We start from the raw sequence: 11,806 nt of genomic DNA, 5'->3' as shown, positions 1-11,806 counted from the left end.
TCATTTAACAAAGGTTTTTCTGCAGTAAAATTGTACATTTAGTAAAACAATTATATTTTTATTTAGATACCACCCTTGTTTTATGAAGTTGTATCTACAGATGTCTTTAGACCTACCTTCATCGGTTGATCAAATGATGTGACTGTCCTCATCAACGTCCATTTATTTTGCACACCTGATTATATGATGAATTAGCACATTGTCATTGCTACTAATTATTTTTCAAGATAAATCGTTTAAGTGCATTACTTGTTAAAAAGGTTTTTGTTTTCATTGTTATATTTGTCTCTAACTGTACTGATCAATAATTCTGCAATTTTCAAAAGGAATTATTTAAATATAACAGCAAAGTAATAATCTGTGTGTCAAACCTTAAAATCCCATTCTCATCTTGAGATAAAGAGAAAATCGATAAATGTTTAATTATGTTTTTTTAAACAACTAAATATAAAGGTTCATAAATAAACAACAGTCTGCTGTTACTGTATAAGTTTAACCACTCAATTCAACATTTAAAAGCATTTTTAGCTAATAATAGACACATTTGTGGCAATGCAACACCCATTATACGGAATGATTCATTCTATAATGTGTGTGTGGTCACTGAGGGCAGATACAATTTTATTTGCCATTTTTAAATACTGATTTTAATTTGAAAACCCTCTCCGGAAGCTGTGAACGCACGCTGTCTGACTTGACGGTGCGTGTCCTGACGCCGGTGCTGGATGTCCTCACGGAGCCGCTCCGCTCAGCGGGGCTCCTGCACACGGCAGACGCTGCGGAGCCGGGATGAGCTGCGTGTCGCTGCCTTTTGTGCGGCGTCGGTGCTTCGAGTTGAGATGCAGTTTCCAGTCGGAGAGCCCGAACAAAAACAAACTGCGCTCACAAAGAGGAATCAAGTTACACTGCGGTTGTGAATGAGCTGGCAAACCGCGGACAGATGCGAGTCGGGAGAAAGTGAATTTGGAGGCACTTTTTTTGTTGGACTCGCTCGGCGCTGATTCGCTGCTGCTGGTCGGCTCTTTGTGCTGCAGCTTTTTCCTTTTGGGTAGAAAGGTAAGACATTCCTGCAAGCATCACGGGTGAAATATGCTGTTAGTCTGCAAGCATTTATGTGAGACTGGTTATGGCTTTAATGCAAAAAGAAAAAAAAAACCTAAACATTTGCTACCTCTTTTCCCCTCAAATACATTTTATTGCTTTATTTGTCCACCCTCTGCCAGGCTGATGAGTTGGCAGATAACAGTATCGATCATTCACTAAAGCTGAATTCATCTACCAGTGTGAACGCGTACACCGGGGTTTCCATGGTCACTTGGATGTCATTTTTATTTTAAAATCCATTTTGCACTTTTACGCACTGTGCGCCAAACGGGGACCGCACGTACACGGCGCGTCTGGTAGATTTTCTATACTGAAGCTCTCACGCATGTGCGTTGAGTTGGCTGTGAAGTCACCAGTCTGTTGCTCTCAGCCGCATCACTTCATCCTGGGTGTGTTCTGCTTTGTCTCCAACACTGACTCTCTGTGTGTCCGCTGGTGTTTAAGCAGAGCGTCCTCCGCTGCTTTTTAAACACTTCACTCGCCGGTTATCGCGAGCTTTTTCTTCATGCTCACTGCGCGTTTGTCACGTAAAGGCCTCGAAGCCTGGGCAAGGGTTGCTTACAGGACTCTAGTATTGAGGCAGCAGCCACGCCTCGCTGGCCCACTGCCACCCTGAGGCCTGGAGGCCCCCGGGAGCCACACAGGCAAGCTGGTGAGCCACCTGAGGCTACACCCACTGGGATAAAACGGAAACATTTCACTTGTTGACAAACTATGATCGTAACTCAGTTTTCATGAAATGTAACAATAAGAGTGGAGTCTGACTTGTTTAAACGTGATAAATATAAAAAACAAAAACTAAACAAGTGCAGCTGGACTCTCTCCCAGCATCAGCTGAGTGGTAGGAACAACTTTTGGCCAAATGATGCGTTATAATTTCCCAGTGCTGTGAGAGTTGTTTTCCTGGCCCTCCTGTTTCCACGCTGCACGTGGAACCTCTGGCGTCCCAGAGTGAGTCAATCAGCTGTGGATTGATTACAGTGGGAGAGGCTCGTTGGTGCGATCGATGGGATCGACTGTCTCAGACAGAGCTGGGTTTGTTTGTAAAGTCGTCGTGGCTCTGTGAAGGAGCTGTGGTGTTGTGCTTTTCGACACCTTGTTTAGAGAAACACTTTGCAGGAAATTTAACACACACACACACATGGCTGCACCAACACCTCCTAATCACTTTGCCTGAGGTCGCTGCGCCCGCTGTGTGAGCGTGTAGGCGTTCAGGCAGAGAAGAAGGTTGTTTGTCGGTGCATTAACAGTCTCTCCCACTGAGCAGCAGTGCATGCTGAAGCCTGATGACATTCCTGCATTAAGCTTTTAGTTGGATATTTTTGATTTAAGTTTTAATAGTCACGGACATCCAAAGAAGCCTGCTCTTGTGGTAGTAGAAGCAATTTGATGAACAACTTAGCCTAAAACGGAAAGCTACAGATGGTGTGAAGTGTTTGTGCTCAGCACTGAGGGTTAAAGCTCTATCTGTACCCTCGCTCCTGTGCTCTGTTTGATTTGACCGAGATATACACTTCTAACTCTCAGTTCCTGCTTTTTTTTTTTAACGGCTTGTTAAGTCTGCACCAAAGACCCAAACAGGTTTTCAGGCCACTAAAGGATCTGGCCTCTCAGGTCAGTGTGGTTTAATGTTTTTAGCCAGAAAGTGAGCGCTCTGGCCGACCAGGTGGTGTGACAGTGGCCCAAGACAACACCTTTTTAAAAAAACAAATAAATAAACAGAGTGGTTTTCTCCCGCACAACAACTCTAAAAGGTGTTTTTATCGTCTCTTCAGCTGCTCTTGCACGTTAACATCGTTGTTAAGCCAGCTCCTGTTTAGCACAGGCCTCATGCTTGGGATCATTTCCCTACTGGAAACCAAATCTTCTTCCAAGGGGCAAGTTTCTTGCCGCCTGCATCAAGGCTTTCCTCCTGGGTTTCTCTGTATTCGTTCCTCCTCAACCCTCAACGGCCTTCCAGAGCCTGCCGCAGAGAAGCATGATGCTACTTCACAGTGGGGGGAAGGAATGTTTAATGTTTGGTTTAGGCCTACACCAAAAAGGGTGTTTAATCTGAGGGCCAAGAAGCTCAGTTGTGGTTTCATCAGGCCATAAAATCTTTAAATCTTTTAAGAGTCTTTCTCTTTGTCACTCTCCCATAAAGCTGCAACAAGTGAAGCACCAAGATAACTGTTGCCGTGTCTCTAATCTTTTATTTCAAATAGGCCTACGTCAACAATTATCGATACATGAGTCTTGAAATCTCCCACGTCTGCATCGGAAACGACGCTACGTGGGACCTCCACACCACGATGGAGAAGCTCTGTGTGAAGTATTGTACGTTCTTTATTTGAACTGAGTACAGCCTTTTACAACTGCTAATGTATCTGGTTGGAAGTTGTCCCAGCTGAGAAGTCCATGTGTGAATCACATGAAAGCCATTACTGAAAACTGTGGGCTCTAATGTGGAAGATGGACAAAGGAGGAGGTCAGGTCACAAATTGAGAGCGCGAGATTTGTTATCAGATCAAGAATCTGCTTGTTCTAGGTCCAAGTTGGAAAGTACCTACGTGGAAAAAGAAATCATTGCGTACCGCCCTGCTGAAGAGTCAGAGTTAATATGGAGTCTCAGTCAGAATCGTAGCCTGGAAAAATGACTGTTCCTGTCTTCTGAGGTGTGTGTTTGAGGGAGACGGAGAGAAGGGGGTGTAGAGTTGATGATCTGGTTGCTGTGACGACTACCCCCCTCCTGTCTTTTCTCACCCCGGCCTCCCATTCATCCCCATTGTAGTAGTTAAGCTCGGTTGCCCTTGGAGATCGCAGGGGACAGTTGGGGAATGTGGCGTCCGGGCGAGTATGCATCACACATGATCCCACAACGCGGGACGAAAAAAAACTGTAGATAAACCAGCATGTGGAAAACAAAATGTTGTCTTTATTTATGTAAATGAGTTGCGTGCGTGGTCTCTGAGGTCAGACGAGTTTCCGCTTTGGTTGAATCGTTCATGCATGAAAGTGGAACGTTTTAGAGCTGCTCTGATGTCCTGCGTCCACTCCTGCATGTCGTGCGCACACCGGAGACTTGTAGCCCAGAATAGACGGCGGCCTTTATTGGGCTGAGAACACACTCGGGGCCAAATCATTGGAGTTTGCTCATAAAAACTCCCTCGAAGCGTAAGAATGGGCCCAGCCGTGTCCTGTGTGACTGAGAGCGCACACGCAGACACTCCACACACCTCCGAGTGCACAACATTTTAACAATACTGTCTCTCTTGTTGCTGTTACTCAGTGTGTTTCCATCCGAGAAACTTGAATTCCTGTCTGGTATGACAAATTATCTTTCGCCTTTCCCTCACTGTGTTCATTTCTCTTTCTGCCTCCCTTCTGTTCACGCTCCTCTCTCCACTTTCTCGCCCTCTCACACCGCGTTTTCCTGTTTCAAACTCACCATTTCTAACATTCATCTTCTTCTCTCGCTCACCCCACCTTCCTCCTCCCCCACCCAATCCTCCCCTCTTTTGCCAGACCTCCAAGATAGATTCCCTCAGGAGTAAAGTGGACTTGCTGCGCCTCCCTCTGGCCCTTTCCTCCAAGTCCATCAGCCATCACAAGAGCCAGCTGGGCGTGGTCTGGGAGAAAGGCGGCGGCGGCTCGGGGGCAGGAGTGGCCCGGAAACCCCGCCCACCGCTGACCTCCGACATGGACAACGAGTCGACGTACTCTGGCTACTCCTACAAGTCGTCCCACTCACGAAGCTCCCGCAAACACAGGTGGAGGATCACAGGTTGCAAGATGGGCTGGGACTGGGATGTTTTTTTCGTTATCAGTTAATTGACTGATTTTTTTGTTGTCGGTTAATCATTTAGTGTTTAAAATGTCAGAAAATGGTTTTAAAAAATTACATGTTTTAATTTTCAAGTTAATATTGCTTGTTTAATCTGACAAACTGTCACTCAAATTACTTTTATATAGGACAAAAAAACAGCCAATATTTACATTTGGGAAGCTGGAGCAAGTGCATTTTGGCACTTCGACTTATCAAATTAGCAATTAATCAAATAGCTGCTGATTAAAATTGTCATTCCATTGCTTGTTGTTTCAACTGTAATTGTGAGTGTATATTGTATATTTTTGCCATATTATATCTATTTTAGCAATAAACTAGAGCTGAACTATTTGACACTACAAGTTAAATTTTTATTATTCAACAGTTATTTTTCAAGCAAAAATGCCCAAGTTTCTATGAGGTTTTGTAATTTTCTTTGATAGTAATGTCTTGGGCTTTAGACATAAATACCTTGAAGTCAAAATAGGCAGAGAATAATTTGGAAGATACTAAATGGTAATCCCATAAACATTTACACATAGTGGCTTTAAATGCTCAAATAAAAAACAGTAAAAGGAAAAAAAAAGACAACTGATAAAATAAAAAATACAATAACACATTTACAATATATATCCTTTAAATAATGCCCATTGTTTAATCTTCTCCGGTTTATATTATATAAACAGACATTTGTTTTAGCTCAAGATCAAATAATCCTCTCAATGACTAGAGAATTATGTAAAGCCTGCCAGGACAGGAAGTTTGAATTAATTATTGTCTATCCTTGGATAATAAACCATCTCTGACGCTTCTTCTTTTTCTCCAGGGAGAGGAGGGACAGGCATCGCTCGAAGACTCGCGACATCAACATCCGTGGAGACAAATCGGTGACCATCCAGGCTCCTGGAGAGCTGCTGCTGGACGCAGAGTCCACCAGAGGAGACGACCGGGTCAGAGTTTACTCTTATACATTACATCGTTCCTCTTAAGCTCCGCTGTGCCTTGTGTCACCAACACTCCTCTCTCTGGTCTCCTCTCTCTTCAGGATGACAACTGGGGCGAGACCACCACGGTGGTCACCGGCACCTCCGTGGACAGCATCTCCAACGAGGACCTGACACGGGTCTCTAAGGACCTTGAGGACTCTTCGCCGCTCGAGTGCCGCCGTTACTTTGGCCCAGCGTTGGGCGCTGTCCTGGGGTTCTTTGCTCTGGTCACCCCTCTGGCCTTCTTGGCCCTCCCACAGCTCCTGTGGCGGGATACGCTGGAACCTTGCGGCACGCCATGTGAGGGCCTTTACATTTCTCTGGCCTTCAAGCTCCTGATCCTCCTCATCTCCACCTGGGCGCTGTTTCTCCGCCCGCCCAGAGCCACCCTGCCGCGCTTCTTCATATTCCGCTGTCTGCTGCTGGCGTTGGTCTTTCTCTTTGTGGCTTCTTATTGGCTCTTCTACGGGGTGCGGGTGCTGGAGCCCAGGGAGACGGACTACAGGGGGATCGTTGGATACGCAGCATCTCTGGTGGACGCTCTGCTGTTCATTCAGTACCTGGCCCTGGTGCTGCTGGAGGTCAGACATCTGCAGCCTGCTTTCAGTCTGAAGGTTGTGAGGACCACAGACGGAACTAGTCGCTTCTACAACGTGGGTTATCTCAGGTTGGTATATGTGGAATATCAGGGATATTATTTGTTTCTTTTATTTTAAAATGTTTTTGTAAACTTTGTTTTAATTAAGATTTTTAACTTAAATTTTTTTTAAATATTTATAATATTGTATTTTTCTAAATGAGATTTCAACCATAGTCACCATCAAGAGGGTTATCTTTGCCGTCCTGTTTGTTTGTGTGTTTATTAGCAGGATATCTCAAAAGTTACACAACATATTTTAGCAAAACCTGACGTGAATGGGCCCAGGAAGAACTGATTAGCTTTTGTTGTGGATAGCAACGGCATGTGGCTGTTTATAAACCCACAAACTGTTTCCCTCTTAACACTAAAGGCAAAAATATTTGTCTTCTGGATTCTTTGGTTCAAGATGATTTTAAGTCACATCCACCTACACAAATTTCTACAACCTTTTTAGCAGCACCTGCTTTCCCTTCCCCTGCCAAAATTATAATTTTATCTTTACCAAATTTGTTACATAAACTATTGAACCCCACAAAAATTCTTCATTTGTTTTTTAAAGTATAACGGATCCAAAGCACCTCTTCTTTCCCCTCGATGCACCAATCACAGCTAAGCATGAATGCAAACAGCCCAAGTCTTCCTTCCACTACCACTGGCTACCAGGTTGCCTTCACAAAATACTAAATTCTGCTTATTACAAAGACACAAAGGATGTGTGAACACTTGGTATTCTGATCACATGGACGGTGTTGTTTTCCGCCCTTTCTATCCATCTCATTTTCTTGATGTGGGGCTTCATATTCCTACAGTACAGCAGATACATTTTTCTCATGCATGCAGCCCACTGGGAGTGGCTTATTTTGCCTCTGGTGGTTCACCACTTCCTTGTCTGCATGTTAATATTGCCCATGAAGCTGCCAGGTTGTCATTGCTGATAATACACCATCTTCCTCTTTTGTTGTGCAACGCAGTATTCAGCGGGCAGCGGTGTGGGTTCTGGACCAGTACTACAGTGACTTCCCGGTCTATAACCCTGCCCTTCTCAACCTGCCCAAGTCCATCCTCTCCAAGAAGATGTCTGCCTTCAAGATCTACAACCTGGGGGAAGGTATAATTATCTTGTGTACACTGTTTTTTAACCTTTTTGTCTGCATCAGAGAATTTTCTATCGTGTATATTTTAAATACACTAAACGGATGGAAAGCAAACACTAACTCGAACATGACACGTAGTACGTTGCCTACGCCAACAATAAGATAAAAATACCTGACAAAAATGAACAAATAGGTATGTTAATTCCCCAAACCATAAGCAGAATAAAGATGCCTATACTTTGCAGACATGGTGTTCTGAATTTCTCTTCCTGCCAATTAGATGATTGGGTCATCTTTAATTTCATTGTCTCTGTCTACAGAGAACAGCACCAATAACTCTACGGGGCAGTCCACAACAATGGTCGCAGCCGCTGCTTGCAGACGAGACAACTCCCACAACGAGTACTACTACGAGGAGGCAGAGGTGGAGCGCAGGGTCCGCAAACGCAAGGCCAGGTGAGGACATACCGACACAAATGCAATAAGTTAAACATGCATGCATGGACATATAAAGAGTCAGTTGAGCAAAGAGGTAGCAAAGGGTTGTCTAATAAAATGACAACCAAGTATCAAATGAAAACACAGGTTAAAGTTGATGTTAACTTTGTCTATTTACACATCCAGCAGTTGCGGGCCAAGATTTGCATTCATTGGGAGTTTTTGTCCCGATAGTCACTCTCCTTGTAGCTCTGTTTTAGCCTCTATGACCGCTTAGGGAAATATCTGCTGATTTAGCTGATTTGGTCTGCTGTTTGGTGCTGGGCAGGTAGCATACACTGGGTTTATCAGAGCGTTCTTGCTCAAACAGCTTCTTGGCGAGAGGATAAACCAAAACAGTAAAGTTGCAGATTGTAAAAATAAAAGCAAGCAAAAGTGAAACCTTTTTTCACATGAACTGACCCTTTGAAAATCTAAAAATATTGATCAGGGCAGCTTTAAATCTACATTATTGTCTCACTCCCTCTCCTGTTTCTCCTTCTTTTAGACTGGTGGTGGCAGTAGAAGAAGCCTTCACCCACATCAAGCGGCACCAGGATGACGAGGCTGCCGCATCCTCCCCCAAACACCCGCGGGAGGTGATGGACCCCAGGGAGGCAGCCCAGGCCATCTTTGCCCCCATGGCGCGGGCCATGCAGAAGTACCTCCGCGCCACCAGGCAGCAGTCCTACCACAGCATGGAGAGCATCATCAACCACCTGCAGTTCTGCATCACGCACAACATGACCCCCAAGGTAAGGAAGGCTGTTTGAAGGTATTTTTATTTCATTTATGTACCGTAGTTCTGCATGTTTAACTTATGGTCTTTTTTTTTTTTTTTAGATTTAATTGGTTTTCTATTTCTTTTATTTGGAATGTAAAATTATTAAAGACACATTTTATCTTTAGATTATGTATCAACCACATCAACACATCATGTGTGTGTGTGTGTGTGTGTGTGTGTGTGTGTCAGGCCTTCCTTGAGCGTTACCTCAGCCCTGGCCCCACCCTCCAGTACCTGGACAACAGCAGGGGGCGCCAGTGGACACTAGTGAGTGAGGAGCCAGTGACCGCTGCTCTGCGTCAAGGCCAGGTCTTCTCCTTGAGACGCCTCGACTTCTCCCTGGTCATCACGGTGACGCCGCTCCCCTTCCTGCGCGTGGGCGAGGAGTTCATTGACCCCAAAAGCCACAAGTTTGTCATGAAGCTCCAGTCAGAGACGTCCGTGTAGGAGGAGGGGGCAGGGGATTACTAATGGCCGGCAGGAAGGCGGTAGATGGTGAATCAAAGATACTAATCTTAGTGCTTTCAGGGTATCTTTTTATACCTTTTGGTATTACATAGTTGTTTTCATGTTTGTTTGTATGTTGTTGATGAAAACCCAAATGATATGGCAAAAATGACCTACGGGAAATAATGCAGAGCAATAGAAATACCCTGTCTCAAATAGTTCCTCTTTTCGTTCTCATGTTTGACACTTTCCTCTAAGTGCTGACTGTTAACTTCTGATAATTGGCTGCAGACTGCTTCCAGTTCTCAGAATACTGAAGAATCAGCACAGTTTTTTAAAGAAGTATTACACTACGCATGTACTGGAATACGTCTGGACTGTCTGTGGTAAATATTCATGTCCACTAGTCTGCAAGAACGCCGCACAGTTGATCATTTGTATACATCACACATGAGAGGTTTCGTTGCTCGCTCTTTGTCAGAGCTTATCTTACTTGTCTTTCCCCTTTTATTTGAACTTCTTCTTTGCTGCTGAATGTGGCCTTTACAGGCTATAAATGGACAAAAGCAGATATTGAAACAATGAACTACATGGCCTTGTTCAGACAGCCCAAAGTTTTGGCCTATCCAGATTGGTTTTATGTCTCAACAGCAAAAAAACACATGAAATTATCTTTTTGCAAATCGTATACAAGCTACATTTGGAGGTGGTTTGAAATGGGATTCCAATCAGATTTCTATCAGTTCAGGTCTTTTGCGACACAACACAGCACACAATGGCGACATAAAATCCAAAGCGTCAGAAGCGCATCAGTGTGGCTGCGCAGAATCCAAGCTGCATCACTGAGTTTGTCTGGCATGACGGGGGAGTTGCCATGACAGCACCACTGTTTGGAGGGGGAGATGATGGAACTCCATTTTTCATGGTGCAACTCATGCAGATAGCTCGGTGATGTCTGGACACACAAATCCGATCAGACTGTCCGCACAGTCTGTCTTAAAGACCTGATTTGAGTCTGAACGAAGCCTAAAAGATCCCCTGGCCTTCTCTCACCTTTTGAACGTTGGCTGGATTCTCGCTGTCTGAATCAAAGGGGATGAAACTGTTTTTTTTAAACTTGCTCTATTTTTGTTTCCACTGAATAGTTTACTGAGACTTTCTACTGAAAGTAAGAAGTAAGAAACACTGTATGGACTAGATGCACTGGGAATTTCATAACTCTGTTAAGGTTTTGTTGAATCACTTCTCTTTTCTGGAGAACCTACAGAGATGTATTTTTATGGTTACTACTCACTGCACTGACAACAAAATAGAACTTTCTAAGCACAATGTAAGACCAGTTTTGTGCAGTAACACTGATAGCAGATGTTTTCAGCCCTACAAATGAGGTTTGAATTGGACTTAATGAGCTCCAGTAACTTCAGCCAAGTACCACCAATGTGCTTCTTTTTGGCAGCTTGATGTTAATTACTGTCTTTGATATTTTGCAACATGTGTGAATTTGTGTGTGTGTTTGGTGAAGCATGGCTGGATCATTAACTGGAAAAAGAGGCTTTATAAAATCAGAATACTTGCCCTTTAATTTGTTTAGTTTATATTGAGCTTGGATATATTCCTTTGTTTTATCGAATAGCTTCAAGGTAACTGACACACAGAAACAGTCCAAAATCCATAGACATTCAGTTTATTATCATGAATAGATACTTTTTTGTTTTGTGCTTAAAAAAAGACTTAATTCACCAATCACAATAGCTAAATAACTGATTTATAGACTAATCGCTCCACTTCTAGAGTACTAGTTGGTGTCTAAAGAAATAATGAAGCTGCCGTATACTGAGGATGTTCATCCTGGTTAGTCCAGCCATGGGTTGATAGATGTGCTCATGTTGTCTTTTTTTTCATTCAAAGATGTCCTTTTTACACTACAGATAGAGATTATTGTGCCACTCACAAGCAGTTTACATGTACATTTCAATGCAGTTTTCTAAGGTTGTATTTTTCCTGTTTTGCAATGGATCCCTTCGTTGTATTCAATCTACGTTCCTAACACTTGTCTCTGAAGAACTTTGTCTTTAAAAACAAGTTTGTTATTTTTACACTGTCTTTTTAGGGCTGAGTTGATGTGAACATTTTTAATAAATGATCTCATCCCATGTGTAAGTCACAAGTGGTCTCGAGTTTTTCAAGAAGTGATACTTAAGTGTGGGAGTATGAAAAGCTTGAAGCATAAAAATTTCCATTCTTTTATAGACATGTAGGCTATTGTACAACACCTATAGCACCTGGAAACCACCAAACAAAAGAAGAAGAAAAAAAAGCTAACTATAGTCTGTAATGGTGGAGTATGTGCACTACACAATAGAAATAACTACTCAGTCTGTTCAGACATGTAGGAAATAATGTACACTGATGTATCGGGAGTTTGCCCAAAAATTACCATCAGGATAATGTTATAAGGAGTTTGTCATA

The 11,806-nt window shown here is 43.3% G+C and overlaps 1 protein-coding gene across 2 annotated transcripts; it reads left to right on the top strand.

The window, feature by feature from the left end:
• The first annotated feature begins 923 nt into the window (after window positions 1-923).
• On the top strand, window positions 924-11,501 carry LOC119912198 (vang-like protein 2). 2 transcript variants are annotated; one of them, XM_038731264.1, is made up of 8 exons: window positions 924-1,056; window positions 4,609-4,853; window positions 5,736-5,859; window positions 5,955-6,562; window positions 7,507-7,643; window positions 7,950-8,085; window positions 8,615-8,861; window positions 9,080-11,501. In XM_038731264.1, the coding sequence occupies exons 2-8, from the start codon at window positions 4,783-4,785 to the stop codon at window positions 9,335-9,337; spliced, it is 1,581 nt and encodes a 526-aa protein (XP_038587192.1). In that variant the 5' UTR covers window positions 924-1,056; window positions 4,609-4,782; the 3' UTR covers window positions 9,338-11,501. The 2 variants fall into 2 exon arrangements, with proteins under 2 accessions (XP_038587192.1, XP_038587191.1); XM_038731263.1 differs by lacking the exon at window positions 924-1,056 and adding an exon at window positions 3,317-3,420.
• Window positions 11,502-11,806: the final 305 nt, after the last annotated feature.

The sequence above is a fragment of the Micropterus salmoides genome, unplaced genomic scaffold (assembly GCF_014851395.1).
Source record: "Micropterus salmoides isolate LMB-PRFRI ecotype aquatic unplaced genomic scaffold, ASM1485139v1 Ms_hic_scaffold_2, whole genome shotgun sequence".
NCBI lineage: Eukaryota > Metazoa > Chordata > Actinopteri > Centrarchiformes > Centrarchidae > Micropterus > Micropterus salmoides.
This window is presented reverse-complemented; position numbering and strand designations above follow the sequence as displayed.